This window comes from Staurois parvus, unplaced genomic scaffold (genome assembly GCF_062004578.1).
Source record: "Staurois parvus isolate SC_StPar_1 unplaced genomic scaffold, SC_StPar_1.0 ptg001147l, whole genome shotgun sequence".
NCBI lineage: Eukaryota > Metazoa > Chordata > Amphibia > Anura > Ranidae > Staurois > Staurois parvus.
Genome location: NW_028318943.1, coordinates 361655 through 378468, shown reverse-complemented (window position 1 = coordinate 378468; position 16814 = coordinate 361655). Strand labels below are relative to the sequence as shown.

Here is a 16814-nt window from a genome sequence, read left to right as displayed (position 1 = left end):
GTTATAGTGGGACTATGATAGTGTGGATTACAGTTATAGTGGGACTACGACAGTGTGGCGGACAGTTATAGTGGGACTATGATAGTGTGGCGGACGGTTATAGTGGGACTATGATAGTGTGGATTACAGTTATAGTGGGACTATGACAGTGTGGATTACAGTTATAGTGGGACTATGACAGTGTGGATTACAGTTATAGTGGGACTATGACAGTGTGGATTACAGTTATAGTGGGACTATGATAGTGTGGAGGACGGTTATAGTGGGACTATGATAGTGTGGATTACAGTTATAGTGGGACTATGACAGTGTGGATTACAGTTATAGTGGGACTATGATAGTGTGGCGGACGGTTATAGTGGGACTATGACAGTGTGGCGGACGGTTATAGTGGGACTATGATAGTGTGGCGGACGGTTATAGTGGGACTATGATAGTGTGGCGGACGGTTATAGTGGGACTATGATAGTGTGGCGGACGGTTATAGTGGGACTATGATAGTGTGGCGGACGGTTATAGTGGGACTATGATAGTGTGGCGGACGGTTATAGTGGGACTATGATAGTGTGGCGGACGGTTATAGTGGGACTATGATAGTGTGGCGGACGGTTATAGTGGGACTATGATAGTGTGGCGGACAGTTATAGTGGGACTACGACAGTGTGGCGGACAGTTATAGTGGGACTATGATAGTGTGGCAGACAGTTATAGTGGGACTATGATAGTGTGGATTACAGTTATAGTGGGACTACGACAGTGTGGCGGACAGTTATAGTGGGACTATGATAGTGTGGAGGACAGTTATAGTGGGACTATGATAGTGTGGCGGACAGTCTGGCGCTTGCTGACGCTGTCTGGGAAGGATACTCAATGACTGACAATAGTGATACCAATACTGTACACTGTCACTGTACTAATGACATTGGCTGGGAAGGGGTTAACATTGAGGGGAAATCAAAGGCTGAACTGTGTGCCCAACAAGTGGAATGTGTGTAATATGTGCTGCTTTTAATAACACATAAAATATTTGTGCTTCGCTAAAATGTAAATATATTATAATCCTGATACTTATAAACTATATGTCACATATATATATAATTCCAGTCCGTAATTAAATGGATACATAAATAAATAAAATTAAGGCTCAAGGTGACTCAATTAATCTCATTCGTATGTAATTCAGCAAGATTCGGTGAGGGGCAGGAAACAGATAAAATGCGCACTCACCAGATGCGCAAAGGTATTGCGCAGTATGTTATTAAAAGGAGGTCTGCCAGGAATCCCTCTTAAGGTGGTGTTAGAAGCAGCCCAGGAAAGGTGGATTTCATCAGGGTTACAGGGTGGTAGTTGAACCGGCGGTCCCCTTTAAGGACGTGGGTGTAGCCTCTTCCAGGTACTGGGATAGTCACCAGGGGGAGCTTTTGGGGATTTAAGTGCTCAATGCAGAGCAAGAAGGGAAATGCCTATAGTGTAATATTTGTGAACTTTTATTAAAGTAGGAATGATAAAAGGTAAATAAATGTAGTTATACATATAAAAATTCCTCATAGATATGATTTTAGCATGCAGCTGCTGAGAGCACTGACCAGCTGGTATGTAGTAATGGCCGTCGGACCTCCTTGATCCGGCGGCGTGACGTCACGGCGTGCAGGCTCCTCCTTAAATGCTGCATGCTAAACTCATACCGATGAGGAATTTTTCTATGTATGACTGTGTCCAATCACAGCACGGATCGGCAGGGGGGCGAAGTAGATGTAAGTTGTCCAGCCGGCATGTGCTGCTCCGGCCCGCAGCAAAACTATGCTTTGTTCACGCTCAGTCCAAAGAAGTAGTTTTTCTTTAATACTACCTCCCCAGCTGCGCATACTGCCTGTCATTTTGCTCCCCTGCCAAGAATGAGGAAAGACAGCCATGCGCAAGTCACATGTCTAGATGGCGCTTCCAAGGGGGTTGTTTGTCTCCCTCCCACAAGCTGTAATAGTCACCCGTGGTACTTTATACAAGAAGTGTTACTGTGTATTCCTACTGGACTGTGATGGTAAGATGTTCATTGTCTAATCCTGTTGTCACCCGCAGATGACCAGCTGTCCGCAGTGGACTCTCTCATTGACAGCATGAGTTTGGTGTCTAATGATGGGGAGGATTTGGAGGATCTGTTCAATCCCAGCAAAATCCCTAACCCCCAATTCCAGAGGCTGTTCCAGGTAAGAGATAGTCCTAAGATGCTGACACTGTACTGTGCAGATTGTCATTTGACTCAGAACTGAAAGTGGTTGTAAACCTCAGACATGAAATATGAACAAGGCATATCCCTCTATGGTGTGTATTTGTCCCAGTTCAGAGCATTAAGTGTCATTTTTGTTTGCCGCCCCCTTCCTCTGCTATCAGCACAAATCACTTCTGACAAGTTTTCCTGACACCAAGAGATAGAAAGGTGATGGTGGTGGGACCTCCAACACACAGCCTAAGATTGACAGCCTCAGCTCTGTGCCTGTGTGCAGTGAAGGAGAGTGTGTCTCTTCCCTCCAATCAGCTCTTCTCACTGTAACTGTAACTTTGGCTCCCTGCCCTTTAATGGATGTAAAGGAGAGAGGGCTACAGATAAACAGGTACAACTTAAGTAGGAGGATTTGTTTCATCTCTGTGCATCACCTGAAGTCAGTCAATTCACTGGGTATATGGAAGGGTTCACAATCACTTTCCTGCCCAGGTCATCTTTCAGCGCTGTCACACTTTGATAATTGCGCAGTCATGTAACTCTACCCACATGAAATTTTTATCATTTTTGTTTAGACAGAACTTTCTTTTGGTGATATTTGCTAAACAAACAAAAAAATAGACCAAACATTTTGAAAAAAAACCCCCACATTTCTGTTAGAAAATTTTCAAATAAATAATTTTTCTTTTTCACTGATGGGCACTGATGAGGCTGCACTGATGGGCACTGATGAGGCTGCACTGATGGGCACTGATGAGGCTGCACTGATGGGCACTGATGAGGCTGCACTGATGAGGCTGCACTGATGGGCTGCACTGATGGGCTGCACTGATGGGCTGCACTGATGGGCTGCACTGATGGGCTGCACTGATGGGCTGCACTGATGGGCTCCACTGATGGGCTCCACTGATGGGCTCCACTGATGGGCTCCACTGATGGGCTCCACTGATGGGCACTGTTAGGCTCCACTGATGGGCACTGATAGGCTCCACTGATGGGCACTGTTAGGCTCCACTGATGGGCACTGTTAGGCTCCACTGATGGGCACTGATAGGCTCCACTGATGGGCACTGATAGGCTCCACTGATGGGCACTGATAGGCTCCACAGATGGGCACTGATAGGCTCCACAGATGGGCACTGATAGGCTCCACTGATGGGCACTGATAGGCTCCACTGATGGGCACTGTTAGGCTCCACTGATGGGCACTGTTAGGCTCCACTGATGGGCACTGTTAGGCTCCACTGATGGGCACTGTTAGGCTCCACTGATGGGCACTGTTAGGCTCCACTGATGGGCACTGATAGGCTCCACTGATGGGCACTGATAGGCTCCACTGATGGGCACTGATAGGCTCCACTGATGGGCACTGATAGGCTCCACTGATGGGCACTGATAGGCTCCACTGATGGGCACTGATAGGCTCCACTGATGGGCACTGATAGGCTCCACTGATGGGCACTGTTAGGCTCCACTGATGGGCACTGTTAGGCTCCACTGATGGGCACTGTTAGGCTCCACTGATGGGCACTGATAGGCTCCACTGATGGGCACTGATAGGCTCCACTGATGGGCACTGATAGGCTCCACTGATGGGCACTGATAGGCTCCACTGATGGGCACTGATAGGCTCCACTGATGGGCACTGATAGGCTCCACTGATGGGCACTGATAGGCTCCACTGATGGGCACTAATGTGGAAGCACTGATGGGCACTAATGTGGAAGCACTGATGGGCACTAATGTGGAAGCACTGATGGGCACTAATGTGGAAGCACTGATGGGCACTAATGTGGAAGCACTGATGGGCACTAATGTGGAAGCACTGATGGGCACTAATGTGGAAGCACTGATGGGCACTAATGTGGAAGCACTGATGGGCACTAATGTGGAAGCACTGATGGGCACTAATGTGGAAGCACTGATGGGCACTAATGTGGAAGCACTGATGGGCACTAATGTGGAAGCACTGATGGGCACTAATGTGGAAGCACTGATGGGCACTAATGTGGAAGCACTGATAGGCTGCAAGGATGGGCACTGGTAGGCTCCACTGATGAGCACTGATAGGCGGGCCTGATGTGCACTAATGAGGAGGCACTGATAGGCATGCACTGATGGGCACTGATAGGCGGCACTGATGGGGTGGCACTGAAAGGCGGCACTGATGGGCACTAATGAGGAGGCACTGATGGGCATGCACTGATGGGCACTGCTCAGCTGCACTGATGGGGTGGCACTGAAAGGCGGCACTGATAGGTGTCACTGATCTGCACTGATGGGAACTGCTCAGCTGCACTGATAATCAGGGCACTGATGTAAATGTCCCCCGTGTGAATTGTCGGTTACCGGCTTTCCTTTCCTCACACCGTGACAGCGCGGGAGGAAAAGACTGCCAATAATCGGCAAGTCTGTTTACACTGTGATCAGCTGCGATTGGACACAGTTGATCACATGGTAAAGGGCTGCTGCGATTGGCCCTTTACCTCGATCTGTGATCAGCTGTGTCCTTAGCTGTGGAGGGTGGGGTCGGGGTTCTGGGAGGATGTCCTGTTCTCTTTAATGAAACACCCAGGGTCTTAAAGACTATGGAGGTCTCCTCTGAGCTCCACTGAATCTAATGTATTACAGATCTCTTCGCATTATATCCTGTCCTGGTCATAGTGACCGGGGACACTGACATGGGGACCCGGAAATGACCTTTTACATGTCGGCAACAAGAAGAATGGTAAATACACTTACAATGAAAAGATGATAACCCGGCACTTCATATGATAAAAAACAACTCATGCTCCAGAACCCAAGATGGCCGCTGCCAGATCGCATATGCGCAGTGGCGTGTGTTCCGGCTCTGCCCTACTAGTTTTGTCAAAGATGATGTCATTGTCAGTGCATTTACCACATTAATTGGTGTTTTTTGTATCGGGATTACACTGGATGGCGTGTTTTTCTTTTTCATGATACTGAGCCTATATGCAGAGCGATCTATTGTAACGCACAGCGCTATCATTCCATATGTGGTTCTGAGGAAAGCCGGATATCTTGGACCCGATATACAAGTGCTGGCTGACCACACTTAATTGGGGGTCCTAGGATTCCGGTAAGCCTTCCTCTGTTGTACACCGAGGTGCTCTGTGCTCTATCATTACCACTTGCTTACCGGCCAGTTTTCACCGTTCAGCGCACTCGCACTTTGAATGACAATTGCGCTGTCATGCAACGCTGTACCCAAACTAAATTGTAACATTTTGTTCACACAACTAGAGCTTTCTTTTGGGGGTATTTAATCACCACTGGGTTTTCTATTTTTTGCTAAAAAAGGCAGAAAATGTTCTGTGTCTCCAATCTAAGCATTGATAGTGTGATCTCTGTAACTTACAGTTGTGAGGAGATGGCGATAACTTCAACCTTAGTTGGATATCACAGTCAGTGACTCAATGAGAATGACATCTTGTAGATCTTGTGAAGTTTATTCCATAAACCGAGAGAATCTTACAACAATGAACATTCGATAGGTCAAAAGAACGTACTGTGTCTTGCTGCATGCCATGAGGCTAGCTGCAATGCATCTCTGGGAAAAGGGGGAGGGCTATCTATGCAACATTAACTAACCAAAGGAAAGGGAGGAGCAGAGACAAAACACAGAAAAGATTTAAAGGCATATGACCAGGGGCGGACTGACCATTTGGAAACTCGGGCACTGCCCGAGGGCCCGGGGTCAGTAGGGGGCCCCATGAGATGCCCCTGGTACCTTTTTCATAGGCTTTTTTGAGTTTGGGCAAGGACACAGGGGCCCCATGATCCCCTATTGCCCGGGGGCCCCATGAGTTGTCAGTCCACCCCTGCATTTGACAGTCAATATGACAATCATGTGAAACATGACAGAAAATGTTGGGAAAAAACATGTTTTCCTTCATTTCTGATATAAATTATTGCAAATAAACAATTGTTCTTCATAAATTTAGGCCAAGATGTATTCTGCTACATTTGTTTGGTGAAAATAACCCAATTCAGTGTTTATTATTTATTCTGTAGGAAAGTTAGAGATTTCACAAACTAAGCTACAGTGGATATAAAAAGTCTACACGCCCCTGGTAAAATGTCAGGTTTCTGTGATGTAAAACAATGAGACAGTGATAAATCATTTTAGAACTTTTCGCACCTTTAATGTGACCTATAAAACTGTACAACTCAATTGAAAAACAAACTGAAATCTTTTAGGGGGGGGGAAGGGGAGTAAAAATAAAAAAACTAAAATATTGCGGTTGCATAAGTGTGCACACCCTCTTATAACTGGGGATGTAGCTGTGTTCAGAATGAAGCAATCCCATTCACAATCATGTTAAATAGGAGTCAGAGCACACCTGACATTATTTAAAGTGCCTCTGATTAACCCCAAATAAAGTTCAGCTGTTCTAGTCAGTCTTTCCTGACGTTTTCTTAGTCGCATCCTACAGCAAAAGCCATGGTCCGCAGAGAGCTTCCAAAGCATCAAAGGGATCTCATTGTTAAAAGGTATAAGTCAGAAGAGTACAAAAGAATTTTCAAGGCATTAGATACACTGTGGAACACAGTGAAGACAGTCATCATCAAGTGGAGAAAATATGGCACAACAGTGACATCACCAAGAACTGGACGGCCCTCCAAAATGGATGAAAAGACGAACAGAAAACTGGTCTGGGAGGCAGCCAAAAGGCCTACAGCAACATGAAAGGAGCTGCAGGAATATCTGGCAAGTCCTGGCTGTGTGGTCCATGTGACAACAATCTCCGTACTCTTCATAAGTCTGGGCTATGGGGTAGAGGGGCAAGATGGAAGCCTTTTCTTACGAAGAAAAACATCCAAGCCCGGCTAAATTTAGCAAAAACACATCTGAAGTCTCCCGAAAGCATGTGGGAAAATGTGTTCTGGTCTGATGAAACCAAGGTTGTACTTTTTGGCCATAATTCCAAAAGATATGTTTGGCGCAAAAACAACACTGCACATCACCAAAAGAACGCCATACCCACCGTGAAGCATGGTGGTGGCAGCATCATGCTTTGGGGCTGTTTTTCTTCAGCTGGAACTGGGGCCTTAGTCAAGGTAGAGGGAATTATGAACAGTTCCAAATACCAGTCAATATCCGCACAAAACCTTCAGGCTGCTTCTAGACAGCTGAACATGAAGAAGAACTTCATCTTTCATCATGACAACGACCCAAAGCATCCATCCAAATCAACAAAGGAATGGCTTCACCAGAAGAAGATGGAAGTTTTGGAATGGCCCAGCCAGAGCCCAGACCTGAATCCGATCGAAAATCTGTGAGGGGATCTGAAGAGCGCTGTGCACAGGAGATGACAGATTTGGAGTGTTTTTGCAAGGAAGAGCGGGCAAATATTGCCAAGTCAGGATGTGCCGTGCTGATAGACTCCTCCCCAAAAAGACTGAGTGCTGGAATCACATCAAAAGGGGCTTCAACGAAGGATTAGTTTAGGGGTGTGCACACTTATGCAACCGTATTATTTTTTTTTTTTTTATTTCTCTCCACCTAAAAGATTTCAGTTTGTTGTTCAGTCGTACAGTTTATAGATCACATTAAAGGTGGAAAAAGTTCTGAAATGATTTATCTTTGTCTCATTGTTTTACATCACAGAAACCTGACATTTTAACAGGGGTGTGTAGACTTTTTATGTCCACTGAATATATATCTGAAAATTGATCCATACTGATGTACTGACGGCCAATCTAATTTCTTGAGGCCCACAAATGTCAGGACAGTACAGATATTCCCCAAATGACCCCTTTTTGCAAAGAAAACAGTCCGATGTATTTAGTAAGAGTCACGGCGAATTTTTTTAAGTTGTAATTTTGTGTCATAATTTTTTGGAAAATGAAGAAATTAAAAAAACATTTTTCACAATTTTTTTTTATTTTAATTTTTTTTTACACACTGTCACCAGTGCAGTACAGCGTCATCATATAATTGGTATGGCGGTGATCAGGGACACTGGTGACCGTATGAAAAAAAAAATTATAATAAAATAAAATATATATTTTTCTTTATTACATTGGTTTTTTGGGGATTTTTTTACAATTTTTTTCTTCTTCATAAAACACTGTGACCAGAGTAATGTAATGTTACCTTAGTAACATTGTACTATGGGGAAGTGATCAGTATTTTTTTTTTTGTACATTTTTGTATTATGGTTGCTTGCAGCAAATAATTTCTTTGCTATAAGCAAGCATATAATGGAATGGAAATGACTCAATTTTTTTTTTTTTTGTGATTAGCTGTGATTGGCCAAAGCTAATCGCATGACACAGATGACAAAAAAACATTAAAACAGCGCAAATAAATAAACACTCAAAAGAATATTTAAAACATAAAAACAGCACAAAAAAAATAATAAAAATAAAAATGAAAAATTATATATCACTCCAAAATAATATAATAAAATTTTATATAGAAAATTATAAGTCCCACTCCAAATAGGTGAAAAAAAAAAATCTCTGAAAGTCCTCTTTCCAAAGAAATGAAATGGTCTTCCACCAAGATAGTGCTCAAAAAAATAAACCGCACTCACCAGATACTAGTGAAAAAAATGCCTTTAGGGGTTTTTGGGATCCTAGACCCAGTCAGTAATCCTCTAGATCTCCAATCCAGAGTATATCCAACCTCCAGGATCACCAGACTCCACTCTCCAAGAACACGTCATAATAAGTCCTTATTCCAAGACCCTTGACCAGTGTTCACACCCGTTTGTGCTAAGATCACATACCGCACTCACCAGATAATGGTGAAAAAAATGCCTTAAATATGGGCTCAAGAATCCTAGACCCCCGTCAACTCAGCCTCCAATCACTAGGTTTGGAAATCCCTCAATGCAGGTAAAGATATATGCCTCAGACTTCCAAACTGTAGTTAGAATTAGCCTCCAACCTCCAGGACCATCAAAGATCACTCGTTCTGCAGAGCCCGCGCTCTGTCCTGTACTATGTGACCGGTTATAAGCAACTCACAGCCCTCAGTCTCTGAGAGAACCTCTATGTTCGCGCTGGATGGGCTGTGACACAGATGGGCTGTGATTGGCCCAGTCTGTACCATGTGACCACTGTGACCAATCGCAGCTAGTGACACAATTGTGTGCAATGGGTGGCATGAAAGGAAGCCATCCGTTGTTTACAATTGTCACATGCCTGATGTGATTGGTCACAGCAGTCACATGGTACTGGGCTGGTACGCAGATCTCTCATCAACTGTGTCTGAGGTACACAGCTGTGACAGATCTCATCACAGCGTGGCTCTGTGGGATCCAGAAGAACATCATTTGACACCCCCTCAGTCTCTGAAAGAACCTCTACGTTCGCGCTGGATGGGCTGTGATTGGCCCAGTCTGTACCATGTGATCACTGTGTCCAATCGCAGCTAGTGACACAAATGTATGCAATGGGTGGCATGAAAGGAAGCCATCCGTTGTTTACAATTGTCACGTGACCTGCTGTGATTGGTCACAGCAGTCACACGGTACTGGGCTGGTACGCAGATCTCTCATCAACTGTGTCTGAGGTACACAGCCGGTTTTTTGGCTTCACTTTTGGATTCCTTTGTTTTATTTTTTTTTTCTTCAATTTGTGGTGACACGTAAGAGCTTGATGTCTTTGCATTGCACTGTTGTGTTGCACATACATTTTAATTTACCTGCACTGTTGTTTTATACTGTGTATTATGCTTTTGTATCACGGTATTGTGCTAGCTGCCGTGTTTTTTAGCCTCCCTGGCGGTATTCCTGAGTGTAGTTTGGGGTAAAGTTTCAGCACCACAAGCGGTAACCCCGAGCTACACTCAGGAATACACTGCAGCGTTGCTCCGGGATCTCTTCTTCACTTGCCTTGTCCTGCGCTCCCGCGATGTCCCTCCTGCAGTGTCCCCGGCAATGTCCTCCGCTCGATGCCGGTATCCGTCTTCCAGGTTCCGTTCCCTGCGACGTCGGGACGTACGGGGGATGGAACTGGCGGGAAATTTAAAAATTTTAAAAGTGACATTCACTAAATACACTAAAATCTCATTCCTGTATCAAACCATTTCACATACATTTTGTCCCGAGTGCTTTGTCCGGCGCCCTGCCTGCATTTTTACTGTTCTTTCTGCCTGGAAACTGAGAAACGTCCATGGCGTCCAAAAAGCGTCCCTTTAGGTCAGACGCGGTTTTAGACCGGCTAGAGAACAGCGATAGTAAATCAGAACCACTTGCAGAATTGAGTGATAATGATTCGTGGGGGAAATTCCTCATCGGACACTGAAAACGATTCTGCGACTGAGCTCAGCGATGTGCGAACTTGGCGCTCTATTTCACATTTCAGTGTTTTTGGTTTGATTATATTATTGAATTACATTTATTATTATTATATTATTATTTTTATGATTTATTATATTATAATTTATGATTTCGTGTTTCAAGTTTTAACATACCCGGGATGTTTACTAGACTCTTGTTCAGATTTCAGTGAGTTATAGAATGACAGACCTACAATTAAAAAACAATATATTTCCATGCAAAAAAATGTACCGCTTTGAGCACAGAAATGTGCACATAATCAGACCGCTAGGGAGGCTAACATCCAATAGAGCTCTAGCACATGTTTTTTTTCCAGTTCTTAAAAAAACAGGGCTGCATGGCAATTTTATGTTAATTTATTAGATCCATTTCACCTCCTTTATCTCACTTTTCTATATTCGGCGTCTTTACAGTAACTGTGAGTACTGAAGGCAGAGGTTATGTTTATTGTGTGAAATTTAGTCTCACTCCTTTTTATCGCTCTCCTACTTACACTGAGAAATCGTTTCTGGCATTAGACCCCGAAGACCTCTTTAAAAAACAGTGTAGTGTCGCGGTTATACTGAATGTCAGCGCCAAGTCTTCATGTTGTCACAAACAAAGGTGTCATTTCTATATAATAAACTCTTTTATAGCTGCCTGGTACTGTTGTAATGTCGAGTAACAAAAACGGAAAACGAAGAGCCGCACCATTGCTGAGAGGTCCAGATACCACTTTATTCTGTGGCTAAGTGGTTAGCACTTTTGCCTGGCAGCAGTAGGTTCAAATCCAAACCACGGCACCACCTGCCTGGAGTTTGCATGTTCTCCCTGTGCCTGCGTGGGGTTTCCTCCGGGTGCTTCGGTTTCCTCCCACACTCCTTAGACATGCTGGTAGGTAGACATGCAGGTGAGCACGGAGAAACACATGTGAAAGAACAGCAAGGAGGGGTTAATAGATCAACATACACAGCCTTCACTGCATACAGCATCCAGAGGAGGGAGCCTTTATCCAGATGGTTCATCCTGATCTTAAGGAGGTCCTCTGAGCCCAGCCGACTATTGCTTGATGACACCTCTCCTTGATGGAAACTGCACCCGCTGATTTTGATATATTAATGCGCATTTCCTATGCGCGGTTGGTGAGTGCGCATTTCTGTCATTTTCCTTCACTAGCTTTTTTGGATTATCTACAGCTGTGTTAGTACCTGGTTGTCACCATATATGAATTGACATACTGCACGAACTTTTCTGAACGAACTTTTGGTTTGATGTTTTTTCACTTTAGCGCTGCACTTTATATTTACCATATGCTGGTAGGTTTACTGGTTCCTGTCTACATTGACCCTAGTATGTATGTGGATTAATATGAGGGGCCTTGGAGTGGAAGCTCCTTGGCGGTAGTGACTGATGTGAACGTACTATATACACTCACCGGCCACTGTATTAGGTCCACCTTGCTAGTACTGGGTTGGACCCCCTTTTGCCTTCAAAACTACCTTCCTTCTTCGTTGCATAGATTCAACAAGGATACAGTGAACGCAGGGCCGCCCGGGGAGAGCGGATATAGTGAACGCAGGGCCGCCCGGGGAGAGCGGATATAGTGAACGCAGGGCCGCCCGGGGAGAGTGGATATAGTGAACGCAGGGCCGCCCGGGGAGAGCGGATATAGTGAACGCAGGGCCAACCGGGGAGAGCGGATATAGTGAACGCAGGGCCGCCCGGGGAGAGCGGATATAGTGAACGCAGGGTCAGGGGAGAGCGGATATAGTGAACGCAGGGCCGCCCGGAGAGAGCGGATATAGTGAACGCAGGGCCACCCGGGGAGAGCGGATATAGTGAACGCAGGGCCACCCGGGGAGAGCGGATATAGTGAATGCAGGGTCCGGGGAGACCGGATATAGTGAATGCAGGGTCCGGGGAGACCGGATATAGTGAATGCAGGGTCCAGTGGGACCGGATATAGTGAATGCGGGGTCCGGGGAGACCGGATATAGTGAATGCGGGGTCCGGGGAGACCGGATATAGTGAATGCAGGGTCCGGGGAGACCAGATATAGTGAATGCAGGGTCCAGTGGGACCGGATATAGTGAATGCAGGGTCCGGGGTTTAGTATCACTTTAAAGTCACCTAAATGCATTGAGTTGCTGCCATGTGATTGGCTGATTAGCAAATTGTGTTACCAAGCAATTGAACGGGTGTTCCTAATAAAGATTCCGGTGAGTGTATATACAGGGGTTAGAAAAAATAATGAAAACACTACTTGATTTGCAGGTGTGAAAGTGACAGCATGTTTCACTTTGAAAGCGGAAGTGATGTAACATTCTTTTGCTTCCGCTGTGTGATGAGACACCTAGCTAATAGGTGGGAAGCCTCGCTTTCGTCATTTCCTACGCATGCTACTAGTAATATGGAGTCATGTCAGAGCTTAGTGAGCTTCAAAGAGGGCAGAACAGCCTTTGGAACCATTTTAATTTTAGTTACAAAACATTTTCAGTTTTTGTTCCAAATATTTTGCAGCATTGTGGCTAGAAAATGTCACTGTAACATCAGCCGAATTATGACCTCTATGGTTTTTAGGGTTCAAGGATTAGGTTTCTGTATTAAAGTGAGCCTGCCTAATATGGTCTAGGTACTGTTTAGGTCAGCCTTTCTCAACCAGGTTGCTGTTTGGGTTCATACGTGGTGCCCTCAAGCTGCAGCATTCCTGATGACAGCTTAAAGTGGAGTTCCACCCAAAAGTGGAAGCTCCGCTTATCTGCCTCCTCCACCCCTCCGCTGCCACATTTGGAACCTTTTGGGGGGAGCGGGTACCTGGTTTTGATGGGCACCCGCTCCCTTTTCCGGCTCAGTTTGGCGCGGCGAACTGAGCCAGAAGTTTGGCTTCCCCCCGCTGCCCTCTGGGGGAAACTCAACAGGTCCTAGAGGACTGAGGCCCATTCACAAAGCCTTTGGCTTCACTTCTGGTTTCCCATAGTCAAGATGGCGGTGCCAGCACCCAACAGCCAATTGAAGAATCGGCTTGGGGTGAGGACACCGCTGGATCCCTGGACAGGTAAGTGCCCTAATATTAAAACTCGGTAGCTTCGGAGGGCCGGAACTCTGCTTTAAAATGGAACTCCACTGCATCTGAACTTCCCCATCCATTCGTGTCTCCATGTTTCATTTTACTGTTGGTAGCCATCTTGAATATACAGTGGGAAATAAGTACTTGATCCCCGGCTGATTTTGAATGTTTGCCCACTCACAAAAAAATGATCAGTCTAAAAATCGAATCGTAGGTGTATTGTAACACTGAGAGACAGAATAGCAACAAAAAATTCAAAAGAAATGCATGTCTAACCAATTATGCACTGATTTGCAGCCTGGGAACACCGATCGCTGTACGGTACCTCTGTGTGAGGTCCCGATCATGTGATCACTGATTGGCCAATTAGTGATCACATGAATAGTAGTAAGCAAGATGTCACTTCTGTCATCATTGCTTACTACGTGTGAAATCTGTGAATGATTACAGAGGTCACATGGTTCAAGGCTATTCACAACAGCCCTGTACCATGTGACAAGCTGTGACCAATCACAACTCTCACAGTATTTCTCAATGGCTGCAGGAATGCAGCCAGAGAGAAGGAAAAAGGATTGCTTTTCCAGCCTTTATGGGTGTAAAAGCAATCAGTGTAAAAAAAAAAATCTTCATATCACCCCCCACAAGTAGTACAGTGTCACCATGATGACACTATACTGCTAGGGTGACAGTATGTAAAAAAAACAAAAAAAAAAAAAACATAAATAATAATATAAAAACTTAAAAAAAAGTTTAAAAATTATAATTATTGTTTTTTTTTTTTTGATTGGTTTTACAGCCTTTATGGGTAAAAAAAAAAAAATCTTAATCACCCCCCACTATGGTGACACTGTACTGCTAGGGCAACAGTATGTTAAAAAAACAAAAAACACATAAAAATATAAAAAATAAAATGTAGAAAAATTATAATTTTTGGTTATAAACTAATTTGGTTTTTTTTTTTTACTAAAAGGATAATTGATTACATTTTAGCCAAGATTTATGAAGAAAGATTATTTATTTGCAAAATTGTATAAGAAAAACACTTTTTCAAAATTTTTGGACTTTTTCATTTATATAGCACAAAAATCCTAGTGTTGAATAAATGACACCAAAATAAAGTTTCATCTGTCTCCAAAAAATGCTAAAAAAATTCATATGGGTACAGTGTTGCATGACCGCGCAATTGTCATTCAAAGTGTGATAGCGCTGAAAACTGAAAATTGGCCTGGGGGGGAAGGGGGGGAAAAGTGTCCGGACTGGAAGTGGTTAAACACCTCCAGTCCGAGGCCAACTCTGACATTCCTCTCCTACATAGACATTTTTTTAATTTTTTTATTACTAGAAAACTACTTAGAACTTCAAACATTATATACTTTCAAGCAGAGGCCCTAGAGAATAAAATGGTGGGTGTCACATGTTTTTATGTCACTCGGCGGTTTTTCAAATGCAATTTTTTGGGTAAAAAATACAATTTAATGAATTTTTAAAAAAAAAATACAATATATAACGATTTTTTTTGTTTGCAAGATTTGAAAGATGATGTTACGTCGAATAAATAGATACTTACGTATGCGTTCACCACTGCGCATGAGCACAGGGGGGGGATGGGGGCGCTTTACTTTTTTTTATTTTTATATTATGACATTTTTTATTTTAATGAATTTTAATGCACAAAAACACAACAAAACACTTTTTCAAAATGTTTGGACTTTTTTATTTATATAGCACCAAAAATCCCAGCGGTGAATAAATACCACCAAAATAAAGTTTTATCTGTCTCCAAAAAATGCTAAAAAAATTCATATGGGTACAATGTTGCATGACAGCGCAATTGTCATTCAAAGTGTGATAGCGCTGAAAGCTGAAAATTGGCCTGGACTGGAAGGGGGGAAAGTGTCCGGACTGGAGGTGTTTAACCACCAAAATAAAGTTTTATCTGTCTCAAAATTATAATTTTTGGTTATAAACTAATTTGGATTTTTTTTTTTTTTTTTACTAAAAAGATAACGGAAAACATTTTGGCCAAGATTTATGATGAAAAACTATTTATTTGCAAAATTTTATAAGAAAAACACTTTTTTTCAAAATTTTTGTACTTTTTCATTTATATAACAAAAAGAAATAAAAATCCCAGCGGTGAATAAATCCCACCAAAATAAAGATTTATCTGTCTCAAAAAAATGCTACATTCATATGGGTACAGTGTTGCATGACTGCGCAATTGTCATTCAAAGTGTGATAGCGCTAAAAGCTGAAAATTGGCCTGGACAGGAAGGGGGTGGAAGTGTCCGAAATGGAAGGGGGGGAAAGTGTCCGGACAGGAAAGGGGTGAAAGTGTCCGGACTGGAAGGGGGTGAAAGTGTCCGGACTGGAAGGGGGTGAAAGTGTCCGGACTGGAAGGGGGGGAAAGTGTCCGGACAGGAAAGGGGTGAAAGTGTCCGGACTGGAAGGGGGTAAAAGTGTCCGAAATGGAAGGGGGGGAAAGTGTCCGGACAGGAAAGGGGTGAAAGTGTCCGGACTGGAAGGGGGTGAAAGTGTCGGGACTGGAAGGGGGTGAAAGTGTCGGGACTGGAAGGGGGTGAAAGTGTCGGGACTGGAAGGGGGGTGAAAGTGTCGGGACTGGAAGGGGGGTGAAAGTGTCTGGACTGGAAGGGGGTGAAAGTGTCTGGACTGGAAGGGGGTGAAAGTGTCTGGACTGGAAGGGGGTGAAAGTGTCTGGACTGGAAGGGGGTGAAAGTGTCTGGACTGGAAGGGGGTGAAAGTGTCTGGACTGGAAGGGGGTGAAAGTGTCTGGACTGGAAGGGGGTGAAAGTGTCTGGACTGGAAGGGGGTGAAAGTGTCTGGACTGGAAGGGGGGGAAAGTGTCTGGACTGGAAGGGGGGGAAAGTGTCTGGACTGGAAGGGGGGGAAAGTGTCTGGACTGGAAGGGGGGGAAAGTGTCCGGACTGGAAGGGGGGGAACGTGTCCGAACAGGAAAGGGGGGAAAGTGTCTGGACAGGAAGGGGGTGAAAGTGTCCGGACTGGAAGGGGGGGGAAAGTGTCGGGACTGGAAGGGGGGGGGGAAATGTCGGGACTGGAAGGGGGGGAAAGTGTCGGGACTGGAAGGGGGGTGAAAGTGTCCGGACTGGAAGGGGGGTGAAAGTGTCTGGACTGGAAGCGGGGGAAAGTGTCTGGACTGGAAGGGGGTGAAAGTGTCTGGACTGGAAGGGGGGGAAAGTGTCCGGACTGGAAGGGG

The 16814-nt window shown here is 44.5% G+C and overlaps 1 protein-coding gene across 1 annotated transcript in view; it reads left to right on the top strand.

The window, feature by feature from the left end:
* The window catches only part of XRCC5 (X-ray repair cross complementing 5), a 145074-nt gene that overhangs the window by 53491 nt on the left and 74769 nt on the right, over positions 1–16814 (top strand). The window contains exon 13 of the mRNA XM_089659323.1: positions 2077–2204. Coding sequence (XP_089515449.1) covers positions 2077–2204 — 128 coding nt within the window. The remainder of the gene's footprint in view (positions 1–2076; positions 2205–16814) is intronic.